The sequence below is a fragment of the Diorhabda carinulata genome, chromosome 2 (assembly GCF_026250575.1).
Source record: "Diorhabda carinulata isolate Delta chromosome 2, icDioCari1.1, whole genome shotgun sequence".
In the NCBI taxonomy this organism is placed as follows: Eukaryota; Metazoa; Arthropoda; class Insecta; order Coleoptera; family Chrysomelidae; genus Diorhabda; species Diorhabda carinulata.
The window spans coordinates 4,366,039-4,393,410 of record NC_079461.1 but is presented as its reverse complement, the minus strand read 5'-3'; the positions used below and the strand labels follow the sequence as shown (position 1 = coordinate 4,393,410).

Here is a 27,372-nt window from a genome sequence, read left to right as displayed (position 1 = left end):
AAATGACGATGGCATTTACACTCCGTTGCTTTGATTCTGGGTCATTACCAATTTCTGGAACCATTGGTAACATCCATACTGAACACACTGTTTACACTACCATTGAAAAACACTCACAATTAAACTGTCTGACGCGCGTTTCGTAAAGGTTAACTGTTTACCTTCAGTCTCTGAAGACGATAACTTGGTTATCGAAACGTGCGTCAGACAGTGTGTGTGTGTTATGTATGTCTTATCTATAATATTCTAGAAAATGTTGAATGTGGAAGAGTTGATTTTTTAAATATATTTTCATTTTTAGAAGAGTTGGTAAACGATAATATCGATGGTGATCCAGTGGATTATACCATCTCTGGAGTTGATGAAGGTATTTCAAAATTTTTTCATTCAAACAAAAAATTGAAAAACAAAAGTTCTACATTTTTTGTTTTCACTTGTAATAGCAAAGGGAAACTTATGGTTTAAAATCTTTTAATATTTTCAGCGATATTTCAATTAACTCCAGAAGAAATAAAAATTAAAAAAAAGTATTTTAAATGGGGTGAGTACAAATTTTCAAATATAATTCATTTCAACCAAATATACCAAACTATCCACTCTTCTAAAAGGTCATTCTACTTGCAAGGCAGTTTTATGGCGTGGTGTTTGTAAAAGGCCAAATCAAAGTTGTGCATCCCTAAGAGTATTATAAAAAGTAGTCGAAAATTATCTCGAAATCCATCAGTCAATTTTTTATTATCTCGTTTCTTTTTCACCCAGTCGGTTAAACGTAACAAACATTGTTCGGGTTTACGAGGATTGTATTAAAAGTAAGGTTCTCAATGAGCTACAGCTTCGAGGGAAGGTATTAGATAGAGAACGGAGTGAAACACCGCCGATTCGAAGATAAACAGTGAGCTACTTTTGATTAGTGATCTTTGGATCGGAGGGTCACTGTTCATGAACTTGAAGAACGTATTTCTGAAGCTTTCCATGGTACAAACGTAAGAACTTTGACAGAAATGTTGGATTATCGCAAGTTTCTTCAATAATGTGAGTGAGTGGGTAACAAGAAGTCGAAATTGAAAGAGGTTACTCCTCTTCGATTTCATGCAACAAGGGACTCTTATAATAAACTCCAGCGAAAAATCCATAATAGACAGATTGTCGGAGGGAGCAGTGCTTCTCCACGACAATGCTCGTCGAACAATGGATATTTTGGTGAAATTTAGGTGGGTTTTTGGGTCCCATCACCCGTACAGCCTGGACAACGATTATCACTTGTTCCACAAGCTAAAGGAGCACTCAGGAAGCTTCAAGAGCAGAGGTCACGCGCTTTCTCAACGTATTGAAAGAAGTTTTCTTCAACTTGGGAATACAAAAACTAGAATACCGTGTTATCGGGAGTGTGCCGAAAAAAAGGACACCATATTGAAAAATAGACAATAGTGTAAGCTTTTCAACAATTTATAAATAGATAATAATAACTTTTAAAAATAACCTAAAATAAAAAATGTTTTCTATTTGTAAAATATATGGGACCCTTACTTTTGGTACAATCCTCGTATTATTAAGACGATTTCGATGTTTTCTTATCGTTAATATCGAAATATTTGGAGCTCCTGCATCTTTTTCGGAGAGCAAACATAACATCGTCATCGATCACAAAATCACTCTTTTTTCTACAGGTTGTTCTCGTTCTTCCATCCACTGCTAGGTTTTCAAAAAAGCAACAAGAAATACTCTTTTGGAAGACGCGATATTCGAGACGAGATTCAATTTTTTCATAAAAATACAGTAAATTTCCATTTTTCGCGTCAAAACATTGAATTTTTTAGTATTATTTTAAAATTTTATTACCAGGTAATCGAATACAGAATACAAGAATCGAGTGTACGTCGTGCAGCAAACACTTGAGTAGTGCCCTAACCGAATTCAAAAACGTGTTTGTCCATCCTATTTTGAGCGTCATCATTTGCAAAGAATGTTTCGACTTTTATATGAACGGTACCTTCAGTATCGATATGGACGGCATGGAGATGTACTGTAGATGGTGTGGCCAAGGCGGGCAAGTGTTTTGTTGCAACAAGTGCCCTAAAGTTTTTTGCAAGGTGATTAAAATCAAACAACCAAATTATATATTATATTTCGTCTTTCAAATATAGCGAATTACGGGAATGGTAGATCGTCAAAAAATATTTAAAATACTTTTTTCAACCCCCTTAAATTTACAACCAAAAAAATTATCGAAATCGATTTGTTTCGAAGAGATTATAATCTATATATTTCTATATGAAATTGGGGGCAAAGATGGGAGATACTAGCAATCAAAAGAGGAAACCTCAGAGGGAGCCAGGAAAGAGTAAAATAAAAAAAACATCTGAAGAATGCAGAGAAATAAACCGAAAATAAGAGAAACAACTGATAAAAGCAGAGAAACGGAAAAATATGCAGAAAACGATAGGATAGGTAGAAAAAATTATACGAAAGAGATAAAAGATAAGGAAAAAGACACTATATTACAGAAAAAGATTGAGAAAAGCGAAAGAACAGAAAATGTAGGGAGAAGATGAAAAATCGAAAAACAAAACCTTGAAAGAAAACAGAGAAAGGCAAAAAGACGCAATGAAATATAAAAAAAACTAAGGAAGACAGAAAAAGAAGGAAAAAATAGAGATGACAATCGGAAAAATTGAGAGATAGGAAAAACAGAAATATCTAGAATTGTCCAAAGTATCAAAAGACAAAACCTCAGAAGAAAATAGAGAAAATCGAAAAGACAGAAAAAAAGAAAAAAACTGAGGAAGAAAGAAAAATACAGAGAACCTGAGAATACGATGAACGATAGATAAAAATTATGAACAACAAGTTGTAATAGACAATTATATAGATTATACAGAAAGTGATAGGAAAGACAGAAAAAAGACTCCAAAAAACAGAAAAAGTTGAAGGATGGCAAAAATGCAGAAACTTAAGGGAGAGTCTGAAAAATCGAAAAGAAAACCCAAAAATAAGAGAAACAACAAATATAAATAAGAATAGAAGAATAAAACAAAAAAAGAGACAGAAAAAGTAAATGAAAAACAGAAAAAGATAGAGGAAGGCAAACAATAGTAAAAAAGATAGGAAAGGCTAATAAATCAAAAGACGGAATTGCAGATTAAAATGGAAGAAACTGAGAAAGTAATAACAAGACAAAACCTCAGAAGAAACCAAATAGGACAGGAAAGAGAATAAAATCAAAGGAAAACTGAGAAGTCGGAGAAAGGAAAAAAAAACGAAAAAAGGAAAATACAGAAAAATTACTCAGAAAGAAATAGGAACGACAGAAAAATGGACTGAATAAAATAAGAAAAAACAACCAGAAGAAAAATTATATAGAAGAAAGCAGAAGGACAGGAAAATTATGCCGAAGAAGATAGGACAGGGAAAAAACATTGTAAAACAAAAAAAGATGGGAGAAATACAAAAATTAGGAAAAGTTAGGGAAGACTAGATAATCAAATGAGAACCTCAAAAGAAAACAAAGAGCGGCGAGAAAAACAAAATAAAACGGAAAAAAAATGAGAAAGGCAGAAACTTCGAAAACAGAAAAAATCGGAAACCCTCCAAAAACGTAGGAAATATGGAAAAAAAAAGTGAGATAGACGTGACAATTATACAGAGGTAAAAAAAAATAAAAAAAAAACGCAAAAAAGCTTCAATAGGTATTCATGGGGTTCGAGTATATACCAATACAAAGCTCACGTTTATTTCACAAAATAGCAAAAATTGGTTTTTAGTCATTTCAAATATTTCTTGAAAAACTACCATTCGTTCAAATTACGTAACGGAAGAAAATTAAATTTTTTAGATTTGCATAAAAAATAATGTATCATCTAAGCAATTTACAACGATTCGTGATAGCGAATATTGGGAATGTTTTGCTTGTAATCCTAAACCAATAATGCGTCTCAAGATTCAGTGTTACGAACTTGTAAAATACGTCCAGAGGAAACTCACGTAAGTGTTTCCGAAACAAAAAAATCATATATTCCTAACCATATATTCTATTTAGGCGATTAGACAACGAACACAACGATAAGAAACGAAAATCTACGACATTCACCGAAAAACAAACGTCCAAAAAAAACAAACTATCCGAAAATCACGTCGAAGATGAAGTTATAAAAATAAGTGATACCAAAGAAGAAACAGAAAATGCTACAAGTTCGAAAAAGACATTTGCACCTGATGAAGAATTGTCTCTTGAAAAAGAAAATTTAAATCCAGTTCGTGAGTACTCAGAGACAAAATTTAAATCCATTTTTCTATATTGCGACATTATCGATTCCTTCCAGCACTTAATACGACATCATTACCTCCCAAAAGAGATCCATTACCTTCCGCATCGATTAACTTGCATAAACCGACTATATATGTACCGATATCCAAGTTAACATTATCGAGACCCGCACAACTCAATCCCCCCCTTATTCCCAGAGCGATTTATACCAATAACTCTGTTGGTACTCCAGCAGCAGGTGTTCAAAGTACTCCTATTGTTACATCAGCTACGCCACGACAAGCTGTAATAAATCACGCCATATCTCGCGTTATATCTCGAAGGGTGGTTGGTGCCCGTAACCATCATATATATTATGTTGCGTATCCCAATAATGAGATGGCAGGAACCAACAGAATTAATGCTAATACCCCGGGATCCGATACGTACGGCACAAGACAGGACAACACTAATTCTACACCGGCAGAGGTAATTATTCTCCTTTAATACCAATTGGATAGTTGAAAAAATTATATTAGGAATATCGCAATATCTTTTCGAAAAATTAATCAGAAGATTTGTTGTTTGATTTGAGACCATAATTTGTACTCATTTCAGCTGTATTGCAGTATCATTTCGAGACTTTTTCGTAAACGTGGCAACTTCTTGTCTGATTAAAATAGTCTGCATTTACAGTTGGTTTTAATTGTAATAAAAGGCTACGAGGGTGGTTCAAATACAAATCGGAATTTTTGAATACACGCGCGAAAAATTTGGTGTCGTACAAGTGAATGCGCTGAATATTAATGTTACGAAACTTTAAGACCTAGCTTTTTAGCGTACATTAGCCATGAACGAGAAGGATGTACCAGTGTCTTTTGCGCAAACTTTCTCGGGCAATTCGATGATGAGTGCCTCTTAAAGACTCGATTGTATGAATGGTGCTCCGCTTTCTGAAAATGACGAAAAGTGCTAGAACAAACGATGAGAACGTCATTTTGGGAGATCGGAGCAGTACTGTACGCGATACGGCTGAATAATTGCGCAACAATGTAGCAAATAATTCATGAACGGCTCGGTTATCGCAAAATTTCAGCCAGATGAGTGCCAAGGATATTGAATTTCCACCAAAAATTTACACGCTGGAAAATTCGGACGCGTCTCCCGCAGCGGTATGAAGAGGAAAGACAAAATTTATTGCACTAAATATTCACCACAGACGAAACTTGGGTAATTTATTTGGAGAGTAAACGCGCATCTATGGTGTGGGGGAAAGAAAGACGAAGTTGTAGTGTAGCGTGTTTTTGGACATGAGAGGAGTAATTGCAGTCGATTTTCTCTCTGAACAACGTCCTGTAAAACACGGTGAAACCTGTCTATCAGATCAAATCGACGCGATATTCCAATCCGTAGTACGATATCGCTGAAAGACAACGTCAGACGAATATACGAACTGCGTTGGAGCACCCTACTTATAGTCCCGATGCGACTATTGTTTATTTGGTTCATTGAAAAAAGCACTTTGCGAAATGCGATTCGACGTAACAAACCGAGAAATTTTTGCAAAAAAGTCATCCGAATGCTTCGGGAGAGATGACAAAATTTCAGCACTATAATTTAAGAATAAAATTGTTTATAGCATAGTTCTAGTTTATATTTGAACCAGTCTCGTCTTTTTTGTATATGCGGTCGTGTATTTCGTGTTACTTTTTAAAAATCTTTGGAAATGTCAAAATAATCTAAAAATCTTTTATCCTTTTGACTCCCCCACGACAATTTGCATTTAGAGATGGTTCAAAGTGGGAGTGTGTTTTGGGCAGTATACGAAAATATATTGAAAAATAAAAATCAAAAGATTTCGGTGGTTCTACAATATTACTTAACGCCTTTTTCATATATGTGGTCATGTGTTCAACAATATTTTTCGGAAATATCCTTCATGTCCAATCTGTAATTAGAGCTGGTTTCAGTTGTATTGCAGAACTACTTAGAGACTTATTCAAAATTTGGCAGTTTATTTTGTGTTATTTGCTCAAAATCTTTGGAAACATCTTGATGAAGAATACAAAAGTTTGTCTGATTGAATTTGAGATGCTCCTCTACTCAATTTGCATTTTAAGCTGGTTTCAGTTATTACACAACATTACTTAGAGTCGTTGTTATATATTACGCTGTCATCTTCTAATAATGGTTTGGGAAATTATCTCAAAAAAAGATCACAAAAGTTTATCAGACAGAATTTGAGATACCACTGCACGTAGTCTGCATTTAGAACTGGTCTGAGTTCTACTACATTATTTAGAGTCGTTTTCATGTAAATTTGTGGCATCTTCTAAAAATCTTTGAAAATATCTCGAAAGAAGAAATGAAAAGTTTGTCTGATTTAATTAGATACCCATTTTCACGTCAGTCTGTATTTAGAATTGGTTTCAACTGTCTTAGATTCTTCTTTGGATGAGCGCCTTAGTATTTTGAGCTATATTTCAAAAAATATATTTTATTAACGATTAAATTGGACAAATAAATTTCCGAATTAAACACTATTTATTTAATACATATTGGTCAACAGCAGGAATCCAAAGTTCAACAATTGACTCAGCGCGGAGATTTCCATAAAAAACTTGGTGAAATAAACCAATCGCTATTTTTGTCGGCCCTGGCGAGTTCTTCATGCGCCACATCAACTTTGAATATATACCAAGCTTACAATAAGATGACATCATTTAATGAAATGCTACAAGTATATAATTCTTTTGAAAAATCATTAAAAACAATGACCGAATCATTAATTGACATTAGAAGTCAGTTGATAGTCCACAATGTATCTACGAGTGGACTAAATAAGTAAGTATTAGATATTTAAAGTCATTTTTTTTATCAACAAGATAAAATTTCATCCTCATAAACTCAATAGACAATTAAAAGACTTGTATGTAAGCAGAAAATCAACTCCAGGTAAGTAAAAGTATGAACACCACGGAAGGAAAGTCTGAAGTCACTTTTTCACACTCTAAAGAATTTACAGACTCACTGCGAACTCTCCAACTCCTATGTACCTGCAAAAATTGCTGATCAAAGCAAAAATACAGATACCATCGTCGAATTTATGTTTGTACCATCATTTTCTGGTTTAAAGGGAAAAGAGGAAATAGACAAGCAACGAGGACTCTATCCGAATGTGCAAAATTTTTTTGATTCAGTGCCACACAAAACAATCTGAAAGAAATGAAACACACAATGAAGCAGTACCTTTAGTATGAATACCATCAACTTAGTATAGACCTAAATTTTGAAAAACATAAAAAATAATATAGACCTATCATTAAGAAAACTTCACTGTCTCGTCAACAACAAACCACCATTGAAAAATGAATTTCTACATTACAAAATCTATTTTCGGATCCAACGAATCATCCAAAATATTCTATATCATGATGAAATACTACCCACCCTGACACGCGACTGTGAAACCTGGATAAAGACGAAAGACATTGGAAATCTGGAAGAGTAGAATTTTTGGAGGAAAGCAGATAGTGTGAGGATTGGAGAGAAGATCAAACCATGAAATTTACACACTTTTCAATGAGTCACCAATCAGCGCGTAGACGAAGACTCTTGAAACGAGTTGCATGAAATATACCAGAGGGCAAGAGGAAAGAGGTAGACCAAGAAAACGGTGCGGGGAAGTAGTGGAAGAAGATCTTAGAAAGGAAAACAAAATCAGAGCTGTAGAGAAAAAGCAAGGTAATGAAAGAATTGGAGAAAAATTGCAAGGCTATGGACCTAAATGGTAAATGGGTGAATATATATAAACATGATGGAGTACCATGTTTTAATATACTAGGAAATACTTTTATTCCCTGCTGGAGTTATAGGAAAACTTCAAAGAATGCGCTATTTGATCAAGACAATGGATTTTATTATCTCAAACAAAAATACGAAACAGCTATAAATTTACGGACAAATTTGAAATTATTGCTATTTTTGAGAAACTGGTTTTCCTGCTAATTTTGGAAAAAGTTTAATGCCAATCAAATGCTCCGTTGTACAATGATATTTCCCAAGAATAAAAACGCTTCACATAAATACGAGTTATTAAGTGCTCGACTAGCGCTAATTAAATATGAACAACTCCACGACATAGAGCGTAAACTCGGTCCTGTCCGGTTATAATGGAATTCTAAAATTTGACCAAGTCGCGGATCGTTTGATATACACACGAATTCGTTTGATGTTTGTTTTTATCAAAAGAAGCGATTTATTTACATTGTTTCTTTTTGAAATAACTTCCAGGAAAGTTTCGTTATTTATTCGTTTACATTCTAGCTTTCTAGAAATTTCGTTTCTTCTATATATATATATCGAGCATGTTTAGCGGAGTTAGTTAGTTTATAATAAATAGTGATAGGGATGTCAGATGTCATGGAAAGAATGACTTTTGGCGAATCTCAGCAGGACGTTATCGTTGGCCAGGAATTATAAACTCATGTAGCCTAGAATTTTTGGCAGATGTATGGAAAAATGAGTTTATCCTGAGCTTATAGGCAAATGTGGCAGTGTTAGTTCCTAATTAGCATTAGAAGAGCACTTAATCTTTTAGGACCACCTAACGAGGCGACACGAATCTATAATTTTTCGCCAATGATAGTGTTCTGCCGAGAAAAGATATTTTCCGAAAAATTAATCTATTCCGCAACATCTAATTAGCATCAGTCGAGCACTTTATCATTTGTCTTTTTGTGAAGCTTTTTTACTCTTTTTCCTTCGAAAATTTCTTTTTTTTTTCATACTGTACTGTAAAGTCGACTTTACAGTACTAACTTGAGTCTGGAAAATGGCACATATGATATTACATATTTTTTGTATCATTTTGCTTTTCATTTAAAACCGAAAACACATATAAACGATGTACGTCCGTAAAGTTGTTTTTACGGTACTATATTAGATATTCTTGCCTCGGCTCCTTCGCCGCCTCGTCGATAAACATCTATCTCGTATCGTACTACAATTTTTCAATTTTTTTTCTATCATTGAACAACGGAACGTTTAATTATGGATTTTGCACATTTAACTTGCATTGCTCTTTTTTTTAAGTTAGCTAAGCAACGAATTTCTCAAAAACAGCGGAGAATTTCGTAATATGGAACTTAGTTTTCCGCTTATCGTTTTTTTGTCGTCTGCTCATATTTAGTGTCACAAATTTGAACTGACATCAGAAAAAGCCTAAATAACTAGATATTTGCATTATTATTAGTCAGAGATTTTCATAATTTTGATATTTTTTATTTGTATTTTCAGGAAATAAAAACAATACAGTTGATAAGCCCAACAATTGTATTTTGATTAAATATTTTAGACAGTTCTAGTTAGATTGTTCGGTGTTTTGTATTTCAAGTATAATGAATAAATCGTTCCTTTACCTAGTGAACTGTTTCATTTGGAAAAAGTTAAATTCCAATTTATGCAAAAATTAAATCGAAATGTTAAGAAAAATTTCAATATTTTCAAGTTTAGTTACCTGAATCATCTGATGGGTAACTGTAAAGATGTAGGTGTGTGGTATGCACTTCAATTAGAATAGTGTTTTAACACCTTATTCATCTAAAAAACTATCAACTTTACCAAAATTGTGAATATGCAAAATGGGGTTTGGATATGAATATGTCAAAAACAAAATATCTGCACACCAGGACACCCCAAACTGCAAATAAATCGGGTTAGACGATGTAGACCAGTGGACGCCAAATTTTTGAGTCAGTGAGCCATCCTATCATTTAAAAACCTAGTAGTCAGCTACCTAGGAATATTGGGCCAAAGAAAATACCCAAAATGGAATTTAAACCAGTTTTCATTCCTTTTTGGCCATCAAGTATTTTCTTGAAGTTTGGAAAGTATGTTGTAGCCGCCATTGGAGACTTTTCTTGACTACGTTACTTCAGAGAGAATACAGACTAAGCAATTGCTCTGGTACGGACATGTGATGAGGATGGAGCAGAAAAAAGCATTGATGTATCAATCGCAGAACAGAAGAAGAAGAAGACGAGAATGATCCTCAAGGACCTAGAAGGAAGGAATTGAATAAAATATGGAGCTATCCAGGAAAAGGAGTGAATAAATAGAAAAGTGTGACGTATATATATAGAACCTTTCACCCAAAAATCATTAATGACTTGGAGATAAATGTCGTTGAAGAAAGTAATAAAGAGGAACTTGAAATTCTGTAGCAGAGTGACGATGACGACGATGATGAAGAAAAAAAAGGAGAAGAGGTAAATAACCAAAAAAAAAAATGAATTTGATCCAGAAGTTGATAAAAAAAAGTTGATATTAGATCATTCTTTGGCCGCGTGTTCTAAGCCCCCTATCTCGAAAACAGTTCAAGGTACATAAAAATGTTAAAAACAAAAATTGTTCGGTTGAAAAATAACAATTCCTTGCAATTGTTTAAACAATATGACGCAGTGCTGCCCCATGGTAACATTCATTTATATCATCAGTAAGGCAATTTGAAGAGGAACACATAAAAAAATTGAGGTGGAATATTTTTCGATACTCACGCGCCGATTCCTCCTGGACTTTATTTAAAACCCGCCAACGTATGACCTAAAAAGGAGCCGCTATTTATAGTTAGTAAACAATCTTTGAATACACTCCTGATGGCATCTTTTTTGAAAGAATAGATGAGGAGCTGGCTACAAAAAACAGGGTCGATAAGATGCGCGCCATTTCTGCTCGTAAACGGGCGGCCGCAACTTAGTACATCACCAAACGCCTCCTTTTAAGTTCAGCACAGGTCGAAAAATTGGCTGAAACCAACCTCATAACGTGCGTTTTGAATGCCGGAAAACCCTCGTAAGAAGTGATCGAAAGTGCCGGAAAAGTCATCTGAAGATTTATTAGATTTTTGTTTATTAAAAACTATAACTATTCCCAGAAGTTTTAGAAAAAATTTGATCAAAATAAATTGTTATTCGGCGCAGTAAATGAATATAAAAAAAAAATAAATTAGAAGCCCGTTTTTAGCGTCGTTAACGGCGGCTCGAGTTTTCATCGTATCCTTATGATTTTTTTTTAATTCGGGTGGCCTAAACAGATATTCTGAATGGAGACATCAAAAATAATTTTCCATTAAGCCAAATACGGAAAATTTTCATTTCAAATATACGCAGATTTTACACTTTATGAGGGTTATGAGGGTTTTCAGTTTTCCGGCACTTTCGATCACTTCTTACGAGGATTTTCCGGCCTGCAAAATTTCTTGCACTATTACACCGCTCTTATTCGAAGTTTAAACCCCACGTTACAAAAGGTCTCCACGCTCGCACGTTATGAGGTTTGGCGTTTGGTGATGTACTAAGTTGGGGCGCGCACCTTATCAACCCCGTTTCTCGTAGCCAGCTCTGGGACTAGAACTTTCGAGAGAAACACATTCGACGTTAACCTCGAACATTTAAAATATCACGTACACTATTTATAAATGCACTTTGCAAAATTGAACCTGAAACTGTCATTAATATTTATGAGTCGTTATAAAATTAAAGATTACACTGTTATGTATATTTATTGCGAAAAAATTACATGTAACGACACTGTTTGAAAGGCCCCACGCTTTTACCAAGTCATTTATTAGCTATGCATATACAATTACGCTATGATGAAATTTTTAAAGCTCAAACATACGGTTTATTTGTGTCCTGAAACGAGTTCTGTTTTACGAGGTCATTACTAGGTTTTCCATGTGTTCATTACACATGTCTAGCAACAAAATAATTTAATAATAACAGAAAATTCTGGAATATATACTCGCTTTTAGATGAATTGACAGTATGAAACAAATATGATCTAAAGTATAAGTTACTGTTTCGATTAAATATGTCAATGACAATTGACATGGAACAGAAGAAAACGTCTTCAGCCACGTAATAAAGCGTGACGTCACGGCCGTCATTGTTATAGTTTATTTTCCAAACGAAATTTGTGAAGTAGTGAGTAATTATTTAAAAAGTGTTTAATTAGTTTACTGTTTTATAAGATACGAAAAAATCACAAATGACAAAACATATATACGATCGTCGACGCAGTTAAAACTTTGTTTGGAAAGTGATCCCTGACCTGCGCTAACAATGGTAGTGTGTGACGTCAACATTCCTATAATCTAATTAACGGCACGAAATTTAAGAAAATTACTGAAGAGAATATCAAAAAAAAGTTGTATTATAAAAATAACACACGAACGATTGAATACATTGTAATAATTCTTTCTTCTTGATTATTTTTTTCGAGATTAATATGTCGATGTAATAAAATTACATTCCATCGATCTCACCGCATCTCATTCTTTTTATGGACCACAGAATTTCAATCTGCATGGAATACTTAGCTAAACCAGCGAACTTTGTTCCGCCTCGCACCTTAGATTTTGTAGAAGTTCAATTTTCAATAATAAATATGAAAAAAAAATCGAGTATCCTAATAATTCTTTTTTGGGGCAGGTATTTTGATCCCTAGGTCGCACTCTTTAATGAAGCATCTTGTGATATACGACATTTTAAGTTTTATTATCAAGTGCAAGAACATTCCGACCACAAACTTTCAAGGATTGTTCTTTGTTAATGATTATGTTTAAACTAAAACGAAAAATCGGTTGGAATCATCGGGATCCTCGGAAAGAGAACTTCCTTATCTTCGAATTTTCATTTTGTTGCGTAAATCACATTGTTCATCAATTTACTTACCGCCAAACGCGTCCTGTTGTATAATTTTGATTGACTTATGTTTCTACTACGTAGCCAACTTTTAGTCTTAAATTGTACGCTGGTAAGCCAGGCACATCGAAATAAATACCTTTAATGTCGGATCAAATCCTCGTTCTTCGACTAAAGCAGCACATGCGTGGCAGTACGCAGTAATCAGTGCTACGCCATCGCTCGAAACGCAACTCGATTCAGATCAATAATTCTAGTTGTTGATCCCTGAGGTTTTGAGCATTACCAACCGAGCAGTTTCGCGGGTTGCCTCGTTTAGTTCTTATGATTGAGAAGCACAAAGTAGAACCATACTAACACGACGCTTTCCACGTGCAATTTCTTGTCCTTTTCCAGTCCTTTCATTCGCAATGTTTCGAAACCTAGTTGCATAACGGCTTTGTCGAGAAAGATTCCATCGACTTGGTCAAAAGGCATTATTAATGATAAAATATGCACGATAAATTAATAGAAACTCGAAACAAACATATCAAACCGTCATCTTCTAATTGTCAAATTAACATCAGGTTTAGATGTCAGATGCGTTTGGTTTTACAAATGAACAGTTAGACTGTTGGTTTAACTGATGAATTTGTCCGTTTTTTTTATTTATTAAGTTTTGTTATACACCACGTTTCATGTCACTGGTTCTAAGCTATCTCCTCACCAATTTTTACTCAAATCGGTTCGACCTTACTTCATACGTTTAAAACCTACATGCGTTCCCGAATATAGAGCAAACGTCATTCTTAGGTACTGCCTATTCAACCCCAGTAACACCGTTTATGTCAATACCGACCTAACCCCCATTCCAAGCCGTCTAAATAACCTCCTGTGATTCGTACTATCGAATCAGACAATTCTGCTATCAAAGAAACTCTTCTCGCCCTCTGGCTCGCCAATAGACGGCTCCTCGCATCAAAGCCCAAAAGTTAAATCCTCTATCGAGCCCTTCGGCTACTAGCAACAACATACGAAGGTAAGTTCTTAGGTAAGTCTCCCGTAGATATTAGATGAAACGCTACCTCAGACACCTGTCGTTGTTGCAGATTTTCTGTAACTTGGTGGACCGGTTCACCAGTCAAATGGCGGATGATAGGGCCGAGCTGTACCCGTCCGCCCCCTAATTACCCGTTTTCCTATTGAAAATAAACAAAAAAAAAACTATTACGATAAAAAGAAACATACAAAAATCACAAAATATGTCCCCAGATACTTTGCGTTTTTTGTTGTTTTTTGTATGTTTCTTTTTGAACTGGAAAGAACCGTTTTTTTAGACTGGAGCTTTCTTGTTGTTCTTTCTTCATTTTCAGTTTGGCCGTTCGTTTTTTGTTCTTTTTTCAACCCGAAGCAGTGTAATCGCGAACAGAACCCACAACCACAGCCCTGCAGAGGAGCAACTCCTATATCAGGACCAATTCCAAATAAAATCCCACCCAAAATATACCAAAGAATCTCTCTCTTGATTTTCTTTTATATATACAGATAAATCTGCTATGAAAAAAACGCTGAATAATTAACAATCATTTTATTTATGTTTTCTATAGATCTTTTCAATAATTTATTTCAAATTACTTTTATTATTTAATCAATCAATGTTCACTACCTGCACTTCAAGATATCTCGATACCTTGACCGCTTTCCTTCATCATTTGACATTCACATGCGCAGATTTTGACTTACTTATTGATTTTCATGTATCTATTGACGGGATTTTGTCGCTTCTGTTTGTTCTAATGTTATCATTAGTTATTTATAGAAAAAACTTAGTATTGCCTCAAAAGAAATTACCTCGATGTACATACACCTTTAAGTTTATTTATCAACCAACCTAATACAACGTAAAAATCGAAAAATTAACAAAATATTATCTTTCAAATACTGCGTTTCGAGAAATCCTTTGAACTACTACTTGACATTTTAATGAACGTCTATAAAATGCCATATCGTATCGTTGTTGTCGGTAATGGATATATAAATTAAATGAAGTTATTCACTTGAACTGGATCCCTAACTAATGAGGTCAAGTGACTACATTAACGAGGAACGCAATTTCCAAAGTAAATAAATTTAATCAATATCAGTAAAATGCACTTCAAAGAAAATTCTAAGTCTATAAAGTTAAAAAGTCTTTGTACAAAATATTGACCCTTTATCCTATAAGATTAGGTACGTCATACCTAGATGAAACGGAAACGTTGCTTTTAGCGGGAATCGTGGCGCATACAAATTATTTGTGACGCACCTGCAGAGAGTTGGTTCTATTTTTTGATAATATTTGATTTTATTTCGAAATGTCTCGCTGCATTTGTATTTTCGAGATTTAAATTAGATGTAGGTCATTAACTACCGTTGAACGTTTTAAAAAATCTTAGTATTTTATATTTCCAAAATACTGACGATTCAATACAGGCACTAAACATTTGAAAAGCAATTTAATGTTCATTTCGTCAACAAAAACGAAAATGCTCGAAAAATTAATATCATATTAGATAAAATATGATCAATGAGATTGTTTAGGATAAAACATTTATACTTATACGTAATCTATGAATTTAGCGCTAAAAAGACGAACTTAAGGTTAAGTTTCGTGAATTATCGGTCAGGATCTCTAGGGATTCAACTAAAAATAACAAATATTATCTTCAAATTGGAATTTTTTGAATCGTTCAGTAAAAATAAAAACGATGAACGATTTATGAGCATCTAAAATTATAATTTGAATTCTTGATATTTGTAAGTATAAAGAGAACTAGCACGTTTTTTAAATTATTATTGGACGTATTCAGAACACGTTCGGAACTAGAAATCTGTGCTACACGAACAAAGGATTATAGGAGGATGGTGCCAGAAGTACCTGGCCTGACTTAGAGATGGCGGTAGTTGCTTGAAAAATACCACTGAGATAGAAAGTACACAATCTACATAGAGAACCACAGAGATGAAACAAGACCTGTAGGCAGACCACCAAAGAGGTGGTACGAAAGCTGGAATTCAGCTTCTCAGGAAGATCCAAGAAGAGGACCAAACGTACAGGATTGAACGGGACCTGGTCCTATTGAAAGAGAAAGAAGAAGAAGAACACAATCTACATAGCATATATTTCAAGTTTGAAGACGCCATGTTGTTTAATATTTGTATGGCAGCCATGAATAGAGAACGTTTTGAGTGAATTTGTAAACATGGCAAATTTGGAGCAAGATTGGTGCCGCGTTTACTTAATAGAACAAAAACAGCTTCGTGAAGATGTTTCCATCGAATGTTCGGCAATGTTTTACAGAAATAAAGCCGAATTTATTCAATTTCATAACCAAGGATAAAACTTGAGTCCATCAATTCACACCCGAAACAAAACAATGGACTGAAAAAGAAGAACCGGCTCCAAAGAAGACAGAGACCGTTCCATTTGCAGACAAGGTCATGGCGTTGGTTTTTTGGGGTGCTCGTGGGATGAAATAGGAATATACTATCAATGGCGACTATTATGCGAATTTATTGCAACGTTTGAGCGACGAAATCAAGCAATAACAGCATCATGTGGCTAAACAAATGCACCAGCTCACACATCCGTTATTGCAATGGCCAAATTAATGAATTATGCACCATAATCGCCAGATTTAGCTTCCTCGAATTATATTCTGTTCCCAGGCTTGAAAAAATGGCTCGGTGGTCAAAGATTTCCCAAAATTGAAGAAGTTATGTCGGCAGTTAATGGCTGTTTTGAGAGGCTTGACGATTCTTATTATAAAAATGGTATAGAATTTATTGAAAATCGTTGGGAGGTAAAAGGAGATTACTTGGAAAGTTAAATATATTTTTTCCCAAAATTTTTGTGTCTTCTTTGTTGGGTCAGGTACTTCTGGGACCATCCTCGTAAATTCTGAACCGCGAACGCACAATTTCAAACTACGCATAAATCTGATGACAGAAAATGCTCAGGATATTTACCTAACAAAGTTATTAAATAACTTTAAATGGAGACGTATCAAAAAAATGAGCGACAATAAACTGATCCTACCTTTCGGTTCTAGTATAAACCACGTGATTAGTTTCGCTAATTGTTACCGGTGACGCCATTAGGAAATTCGTTTCTGGGAAAATAGGCTCATTCGGTAAGTCGACTTCCAGAGGTTTCGATTGTTGAAAAAATTTCACTTTTACTTTTTCTCGTTCGGCCCTGTAACAATTATTGGAAATTAGTAACAAATTTTTCGATATGTGGTCATTTTACGTAATTTTACTTTTAAAAAAAGTACACTACCGGTCAAAAATTTCTGCCGACCCTATAGTTTGTCACCCCCTTTTGTGTTTAATATTTCGGTGCACAATTTTGGCATTTCAACAAATAGTCGTCGTCTATTTGGTTCCATTCGTTTTTCAGGATATTCCAAAGATGTGAATTGGAAATACTTAGAACATAGCTGATAGTGTCCCCAGTCAAATTTTTCCCACAACTCAATCGGGGTTGGGTGACTGTGACGGCCAAATCATGACTATCAGTACATTCTTCCTTTTCAATTCGTTCAAATACCCTTAGCACAGCTTTTTTCATCCCCAAACCATCATTAAGCCTCCGCTGTGATTTACATTCGAGATTACACATGGATCTAACATCCGTTCTTCCTTTGACCTGCGCACAAACACTCTTCACACACACACACACACACACACACACACACACACACACACCCAGAAACCTCCAATTTTGACTCATTATTCCATAAAACTCTCTCCCAATCTTCAAGTGCCCAATTTTTGTGATCTTTGGCCCACTGCAAGCTCTTAATTTTATTTTGACGTCTCAAAAGAGGTTTATTTACTTGCCATCGTTCTAAAAAGGCCAGCTGCTCTCAATCTCCTCTCCACTGTAGAAGTACTCAAGGCGGATCTCTTAGATTCATTGATGTGAGCTACTATTTCTGGGCCCGTGAGTCCTCGATCACGTTTAATTTAATACATTTATCTTAAGCGGTTGTGGTGTTTCGAGGCCGCCCTGAACGTTTTCCATGACCAAAGATCCTGATGCATAGATTATGAAGACTTGAGATCAATACACGCGTTTCAACCGATAGTTTCTGGGTTTTACCCATTCTAAAACTTACAAGTCTCAATTTTCGAGAAAGAAAACAATAATTCGTATAGGAACTTCACAAAAAGATGTCTTGGTCCAAAAAGTATAAATCATAAAAAGGATTATGGGGTGGGCAAATATTTTTGACTTGTAGTATAGATTATCAAAATTATATTCTTAATTTTATATAGAGAAAGTTTTTTTGGTTTTTTTTTTAATTTCGATTTAAGATCGATCAAAAGATCATACCAAAGGGTGGTAACAGATTTATTGGCGTTAATTTGAATAGAACTGAACAAAAATTATATTCGGAAGGTGATTTTAATTGATTGGTATCAATTAAAAGTTACCAAATATTGTTAAAAAATGATAAAAATTATGATAATTGTATATTCAGCTACATAACATCACTATTAATCATCATAAAACATTCACAAACACTGATTATAATATATATTTATTCACGAATTAAGTAATAGGCATTAAGTAATACTTATATATGGCCTGGGGTCATGTAGTAAAAATAATTCTGAAGATACTATGATACAGACACATTCATATTAACTTTAAAGTAGTTTGCAGATAAAAAAATATTTACGTAAATATAAATAATAAAGACAGCATATAATCAGGTGACTCTGTATTATTACGAGAATATAGCCACAGTTACTTACACAATAAAAAAATTTAGAAATTAAAATTGATTTGTAAAGTGACGGGTAGACAGTCGCACGCCATCTAAAGGCGCTGGTTTTAATTTCATGTATACTTCTCAAATCTTTTTATATCAAAATCTTTTCCCAAAAAGCAAAATAGGTGTTTTTAAACTAATATTCTATCAAATGAAACATAAAATTCATCAAATTCATCAAAAAATTTCATAAAATATAAGTGTTGGTAACCGTGAACTATATTCTATATATTTCTAGAAAGAGAAGTTAACTGCAAATGGACAGAAGTTGTCTACCTAAAGACACTTTAAGAAGTTTTTACAATGTTCTAGAATGATTGCATAAGCATATATAAACAAGGAACCTATAGTAGAGTTAGTTGATTGAATATTGAAGATACGCGTGATATCTAAAGTGAATTTTTTTTATGTACTACCCCTCATCCGAGGAACGGTGTTAGGTTACACATATCTACAGAATGTGAAACAAAAGTATAATCAAATAGAGGAAACGCTTGACGATAATTCATGTTGGATGAAAAGAAGATTGAATTGTGGATGTAACGAATACTCTCTAATTTAGATACTGATCGATTTTGATTCTAATAAATAGGATGGTGAGAATCCAGGGGTGGATTCAGTTACGGCTGCATTATTTCGTATCGTCAGTTATTGAACTGATGAACTCGGTTCCAAGGAAACCCCGGCCAACGTTTGGTGATATGGGATTTGAGATTTTACCTAATGGCGATATGGGAATTTTAAAAAAAAGTAAAGGGAGCTCTTGGTAAGCAATTGCTAGTAGCAGAAGAGGGGGATGGGGAAGTTTTCTCTTGGGGCTTGAAGAAACGAGTCGTCTACTATCCAGGTGGTGATAACGATGTTTTCGATCACGTCTCGGGCTTGCAAATCGTTTAGACGGCTCGGGGTGAGAGTAACATCTATATTGACAGTTGCTAGGGCGAATTTTTGTATTTCGTGGACATTTTATCAATACCTTATACATACATCTGTGTGTGCTGTTGTAGATGTTTTGATCCCGTTTTCCAGGAATCGAAGATTCTAGAATTTGATGATAGTATATAAAACGCGGCTATATTAGCCGTAGGAATCGAAATAACGACAAGTAAACCAATCGGTGTATATTAAATAAATTAAATGTTAAGTATTAGTGAATAGTGTTCAAATAAATTAAGGAAGAAAGATATACAGTGTGTATAAACAATTTTATTCCACGGTTTAATGATTAAAAACTGTAAGTAAATAAGGAGAACAATATATCTTATTTGCACAAGGATAATATGTTATTATTGGATATTTATTTCCTTCATGCATTCATCCGAAACCATTGAAATTTTAAAATAAAACTTGGTTCATCCAAATGGCAACCGCAACAATTTATTTTTGCGAATAAAAATGCAAATTCTGCAAAAAATCTTATCGAAATAAGTATCGATATAACGTTGCGGTGATAGATAATTTTATGTTCAATTTACTCCGTTTATTGACACAACAAATTGATATTTAGAACGGAAAATGATCCAAGATTTTGTATGTGTAAAAAACGTCGGGCGTTTTATAGATTTTTTTATGAGGTGTAAACATAAATATAATTTAGAGCTCAAATTTTACGACGACAGTTTAATAAATTGGTGACCTTTTTCAATTTCCTGTTATTTGAGATAACATACTGCTCCTATCATTCGTTAGCAAGGCAAGCTCGACAGAGATGGATGGAGACGCCTGGTATGAGACAAGCGAAGGCCCGTACAGATGGACCCCGTTCGTTTCGCACCAAACAACTACACCAGCTAAATAGGCGCGAAATCAGATTAGCGACCCGACTTCTGACCGGACAGTGCCATCTAAGACGTCACCTTCACACCATGAGCATCACTGATGATCCGGAGTGCCGCTGGTGTATGGAGGAGGACGAAACTACAGACCACTTTGTCTGTGAGTGCCCTGCACTCACACGGGCGCGGTTTAAACACCTGGGCAAACCCCACAACCTGCTTAACGACATCAAAGGGTTCAAGCCAAAGCGCCTGAGCGACTTCTTTGGTAACGTCAAGTGGGGCACGACGGCTTCAACGGCCGTCCATACCTATGAATTATGAAAGCATTTGTTATTCGACTCCTGTCACAATTTGAACAATTCTCGTCATGATTAACAACCATTTATAGCAACATACCGCGTCTGAGAAAGATGTTAACCACTTTGGACACAATTGCTCTAATTTACAGCACGTAAAACATAGACATCTTACATAACTTGATGATTTTAATTATAGGATTTGTTCACTAGGAATATGGCACGTTTCGTGACTTCTATTGTTTGTTGGAAAGATTGGAGAAGGCATAGGCATCTCACATGATAAAGACTTGATTATGAGGGAGCTTTCCGTAGTTTAAAGCCGCTTTTGCTCACGATCGATGATTTAGGAGGAGTTTTTGATATTCAACCTTCCCGATAGCTGATGAGAAAACCGATGACAAATCTTGTATTGAAACATTTTGGATAAACTACAACATCAAGGATACTGTTGGCACCTTCAGTGAATCACGGAAGGAATTAAAATTAACAACAATGAACGTTGTTTGTGAAAAAATATGGCCAAAAAGGCCGATTTTTCAAAATAAATCGTAACAAGTCAGAAGTAATTACTTGAAATGTCGTCAGATAGAGAATCAGACATTCCATTTGAACTAAGAGAGTCTGCAAATGCAGCAGTGGGTAGTTTAAAACCTTAATAATAAAGAATTTTGTTTATTTTGAAAATTTAACATTAAAGGCTTCGACTTTGTTGACTACACATTCAATGTTGAGATCTGAACTCACCGTGCGCAAAAATGTCGCTTGGTTGAAGAGACGGTCAGCAGGATACCACGCAAAAAAGACGGAGATTTTGACGAAGGAGAATGTTGAAGGATTTAGAGAAGAGGCTGAAGACGAAATATTTCTAATTGAAAAACTACGACTTAATTTACGATATGTTTATAATTGTTTGGCTATTAAATAACGAGTCTGCGCGCCTAGAGGGCGCCCTAGACGGGTGGGGTATCTAGATATCTTGTCTTTGAACGTCCCAAAATACGTTTCCGTTACTATTATAGTATTTGTGCAGTAGCGGTTTGTGTTTTTTTCTCGTGCCGAAAACCATGTGTGATGAAAAACAGGAGCAACGATTTGATCTCAAATTTCTCGTTAAATTGAGAAAAACTCCGACTGAATGCTATAAATTGTTGCAAGAGGCCTATGGGGACAATTCTCTGTCTCGTGCGCGTGTTTTTAAGTGGTGTAAGCGCTTTAGTAAGGGCCGAGAGAGCACTGAAGATGCCCAGCACCCAGGTCACTTTGTGATTGTTTCAACTCCGGAAACAGTGACCAAATTCAATCAAATTGTGCGTGCAAATCATCGAATGAGCATCCGGATGATTGCCGAGGCTGTAAACGCCGATAAAGAAACGGTTAGAAAAATTTTATACGAGGAAATACACATGACATGAATCTGTGCAAAGTTGGTGCAAAAAAATCTGACTCCTGACCAAAAGCTCTTGCGTCAACGGGTCTGCTTAGATTTCCTTGAAAGGTTAGAAAAAGATCTACCAAAGAAGACTTCCAGCACTGCTTTTATCAATGGAAAAAACGTATGGAAAGGTGTGTGGCGAGGAAAGGGGAGCATTCGAATGTAGAATAAAACCCTTTTTCGTAACCAATCTCGTCATTTGATAGCCAGACCTCGTATTGCTGGTGTTAATCTTGTTGACCTCTTCAAATAGTATAGAAATATAAGATTTCGTGCTACTACAGATTTTTTGTGCGATATTATAATGGAAAATGTGGCATACAACCCGTGTACATAAATACTATTGGAAAAGTCATTGTTTTACATTTCCTCAATTCCCAACTACTCTCCATTTGTGGTAACTATGTTCTAGATTGACCTATCACTCATTCTATGACGTGCACAAGTTTTTCTACTTTCGATTTTTACGTGAGACACCACTTCGCACCCGTAATTAGTTTTCACAGTCTCATCTTTGTTTACTACGATTATAAAAATTAAAAATACATTATAACGCAATAAAATGTGACACTTATTTATCTGACCACAAAAATTCCAAAGAACTCTCATTAATTTTCATAATTCGTTAATTTCTTAAAAGGTTTATAAACCAAAAACGACATTTTATACAATGTTTTATTTAGATTCTCACACATTCTTGCAGAAGATATTATATAATGGATTAACAACTATATAAGTAGTTTAAATAGATTATTTTTTTCGAATTAGAGAGAAGAGAATGAAAGTAACAGTATAGCATTAGTCACACATCGTTGAGCAAAATTATAATACAGGATTTATGAAAAGTGTGGAATCACGACTGTTAATTATAAAAACAAATTTATGCTACGTGGAAAAACTAGACGAAGACGATAGGAAACTAATGATAAACGTACAGCAAACAGCATGGGACAATACCAAACAAATTACAAAAATAACGAAAAAGAGCAAAAAATGTCGGTAGTTCAAAGTCTATCATCCATGAACATCGCAAATAAACTGCGCGATTGGTTTCCAAACTTTCTGTTTAGTAAAAGTTAACAAATTTCAAAATACTTATGTTCCAACCTTAATACGCATAAAAACTATCGAAAAAATACTTACATTTTATATAGCGAACAATTTAAAAACACGTAATTACTGTAAAAGGTAATTTTAAACTATAAATCGTGAATATAGATAAGGTTGAAATAAAAACGGGTATTTTTATGTTTGGTGACGTTCCACGTTGAAAAGTATGTCGCGTATCAAATCGTGAGAGAATGGCAACCACTGGCGAGAGTTTTAGACTAACGCAAACCATGGTTGGCTATGAACAAAAATATGTTAATTGAAGCGTATCAGTTCGTCTGCCCCGAAAGTGAATGGCGCTAACAGTTAAAGTCGATTCATAAACTTGACTTTCCGTTTACCTCGTAGCAAATTCTACACCAGTTAATGCCTAATTTAAGGAGCTTGACGATTATAAAAAGGGTATCGAACTTATTGAACATCGCAGGAAAAGGAAAAGTGTATGGAGCTACGTTTTATTATTATTACACATGATGATGCTTACTTAGAAAACAGAGTTTTCCTGAAATACTGTCTATATAAAAGGTTTCAATTTGATATTGACACACACAATCGTGATACAGTCTGTTAATCAATTTAAAGCGACGTATGCGCGAAACAGGGAAACTTCAAGTTAATTCCGCAATCTTTCAACGTTTGGCCTTGCGATTTATTTATGGTCATCGCAAAGTCCAGACGTGTACCGGAAATTGTAAGCGTTTAAAATCGAATAGTAAATCCATTGGAATTATCGGTATACGCGTTATCAAAACACCCTCTCCTTTGCATTTTCCCTTTATAATTACGTTATTCATCACCATTGCACAGTCGAGGTTGATTACTCAGCATGCTGACAATTGAACCTACTTTTAACTGCTAATTGTGACGTGGTAATCCAGGCAATTCCAGTAGGATACGCTAACGACTATGTTAAATATTATGGTTGCGTTAAAAAATTTAATTTGTAACAAAACATCAAGGCACAACAAAATTTTCATATTTATTCACCTTCTCTGGACTTCCACGAATAAATCAAGACCAAAATTAACCAAATCGGTCCAGCCATTGTCGAGTTTTAGCGAGATTAACGAACAGCAAAACATTTTTATATACTGGGTTTTCCAATAAGAGGTGTTATTTTGAACAGGCCGCTATTTCGGTAAATGTCACTTTTGAAGCTGTCATTTTTTGACATTTGACAAGTACAAACTACGCCATTCATGAAAATGGAACGATGCACGCTTCAACAACGCATTGAAATTATTAAAATTCACTATAAAAATGGTGAAAGTTTGGCAGAGACGGTTCGTAAAACTAAAACATTTTCGGGTCGACGTGAAGCTCCTTCTCGGACCGCAATATAGAAATTGGTGGAAAAATTTGAGCTGTTGGGACAAGTTAGTGATGTGAAGAATAAAACCCGTGCACTTCGCTCAAGAACAACTGAGAATATTGCTGCTGTAGCCCAAAGTGTTGAAGAAAACCAAGGTTTGTCCATTCCTCGTCGTTCTTTGGAATTAGCCATTCCGCAAACGTCATTACACCGTTTTTTGCATAAAGACTTGGGTCTTAAGGCCTATAAAGACCAGTTAACACAAGAACTCAAGCCGGCCGATCATCAACAACGTCGTTTCTTTGCTGATTAGGTCCTTGAAATGCATGAAAATGATCCGGAATTTCATCGAAAAATCATCTTAACTGATGACGCCCATTTCCACCTTGGTGGTTACGTCAATAAACAAAATTGTCGAATCTGGGGCTCGGAAAATCCAAGAGTTATTGTTGAAAATCCTCTCCATCCTCAACGCGTGACTGTTTGGTGCGGTTTATGGTCCGGCGGTGTCATTGGACCTTACTTTTTCGAAAATGAGACTGGAGCAACAGTTACGGTGAATGGATTGCGCTATCGAGAGATGATTAATGATTTTTTATGGCCGGAATTGGATGGTATTGGTTTGGACAACGTTTACTTTCGACAAGACGGCGCTACGTGCCACACAAGCAACGAAACCATCGATCTTTTACGTGAAAAATTTCCGGACCGTGTTATCTCTCGAAGAGAGACAATTGGCCACCGAGATCTTGTGATTCAACACCTTGCGACTTTTTCCTTTGGGGCCAACAAAGAAAGATAAGGTCTACGCCAACAGTCCATCATCGATTCAAGAAGACCTGAAAGATGGAATTCGTGAGGCTATCGAGGACATAGGGCAGCCGCTTTGCAATTTGGTTACGGAAAATTTCATGAAAAGGATATGGTTCTGTAAGCGCAGTCGTGGCGGTCATTTGGCTGATGTTGTGTTCCATTATTAACGGCATACCTTCCTCTTTATAATGAAATAAACATCCGATCATTTATCTCAAAAAATGGCATTTTTCATTGAATATCAAAATAACACCTCTTATTGGAAAACCCCTTATATAGATATTCAAGATTTTTTTTATTTCTTGAATTACATTATTCAAGAACATCAACAAGTTAATATTTACAATCTATTTCGAGCCGCAGGGCAAACTGCCAAAAAACTGTTAGTTCCAAGAAAATAAAATCATTCGGATCCATATATCATAACGCCTAGTATATATAACATTTTGGCGAAAGCGAGAGCTAATGTAATACCCATACTCACATTTTAAATATTTTTAAATCACATTAGAATGTGATTTGAGTTTTTTTTATTAGAAAAAAATAGAATAGATGTTATTTGTAGTCACTTGATTGAAATTGCACTAATTATGATAATGTGGGAAAGTGGTATGGGGAGTTTTAACAGAAAAATCGCTCAAATTTTTATTGAATTAATGGACGAGACTCAAAATGAAAATATAGAAATGTTTTAATGTTAGAAAATTTATTGATAATTCTGCATTATTAATTTTCATAATGTTTACAAACATTTACACCTACTCGTTGATTAAACTTTTGGGAAAAAACCTGCGAAATAGACATTAAAACCTTATTGTATACTATCAGTATACACTACCGGTCAAAAGTTTCCACCCACCCCACCCCATAATCCATTAACTGAATTTCAAAATAATACACATTTTAACACAACAAGCGAAACGGTGTCCGTTATTTTAATTAAGTTAAAACTTACAAGTATTGATTTGTTAATTATTCTTCAACTAAATTTTTCATCGATGTTTATGATTGTCGCATGAATTCAGAAATCCCTCGTATATTATAACACGAATCAATTTCCAACGACGATCTTATTTATTTGTAAATACATTGTCCACTTTTTCAAAATAGTTATATAAAAACCCGTTCAGACTTTCAATGACAAAACTTGAAGCGAATCTGTTAAAGGTTGTCTGAATAAATTATTCTAGAATATTGAGGTTATGACTCACCATGTTGTATAAAATAAGAATGTTGAACGGTTAATTTATTCCAGAGAATATTTTTAAAAAAAGTTACGGTTTTTACTATATTTAGATCATAATAGAAACGAAAATTATGCAACAATATGAAATTAAAATTATAATATACGTGTCGTTATTTACAATAATAATTATAAATTATAGATATTCGAATTAAAAATCGATTTATAATCGATTAATTGAGACATTATTTATAAATAATATAGTTATAGGAGGATGTACTAAAAATGTATGTCACGTACATGCATGATTATATAGTGGGTGTATTACGTAATTCGATTTAATTAAACCCAAGTGGATAAATGCGGTTTTAATTTTAACACTGAACCGTATAAATTTACAAGAAAAGTAGAATTAAACAGTTAGAATAGAATTTCCAGTTGAAGATTTATTACTATTTCAATTTCTCGTTAATTGACACGTTGCCAAATTTACGCGTATTGATTTCGCTTTAGATGTCAATCATAATGATAGGTGAGGATCATCTGCACCAATCAATTTTAATTTAATGTTATAGCTCATAAAAATGATAGAAAATCGAAAAGAAAATTTAGTACAGGACGCAAACACCAAAATAGCCACTTTAAAAAATATTGTAGCACGCTGAAAATTGGCACACACATTTTTTGATGCATTTT

At 34.6% G+C, this 27,372-nt stretch overlaps 2 protein-coding genes across 2 annotated transcripts in view; one reads left to right on the top strand and one right to left on the bottom strand.

Moving 5' to 3' along the window:
• Positions 1-9,667, top strand: part of LOC130904141 (uncharacterized) — a 33,212-nt gene extending 23,545 nt beyond the window's left edge. Inside the window, exons 4-11 of the mRNA XM_057816728.1 lie at positions 302-367; positions 485-541; positions 1,843-2,090; positions 3,833-3,981; positions 4,037-4,254; positions 4,320-4,732; positions 6,813-7,087; positions 9,542-9,667. Coding sequence (XP_057672711.1) covers positions 302-367; positions 485-541; positions 1,843-2,090; positions 3,833-3,981; positions 4,037-4,254; positions 4,320-4,732; positions 6,813-7,087; positions 9,542-9,548 — 1,433 coding nt within the window. The 3' untranslated portion in view covers positions 9,549-9,667. The remainder of the gene's footprint in view (positions 1-301; positions 368-484; positions 542-1,842; positions 2,091-3,832; positions 3,982-4,036; positions 4,255-4,319; positions 4,733-6,812; positions 7,088-9,541) is intronic.
• LOC130904142 (uncharacterized) overlaps positions 1-27,372 on the bottom strand; it is a 96,249-nt gene that overhangs the window by 18,020 nt on the left and 50,857 nt on the right. The window contains exon 4 of the mRNA XM_057816729.1: positions 17,006-17,164. Within this exon, the coding sequence (XP_057672712.1) occupies positions 17,006-17,164 (159 nt within the window). The remainder of the gene's footprint in view (positions 1-17,005; positions 17,165-27,372) is intronic.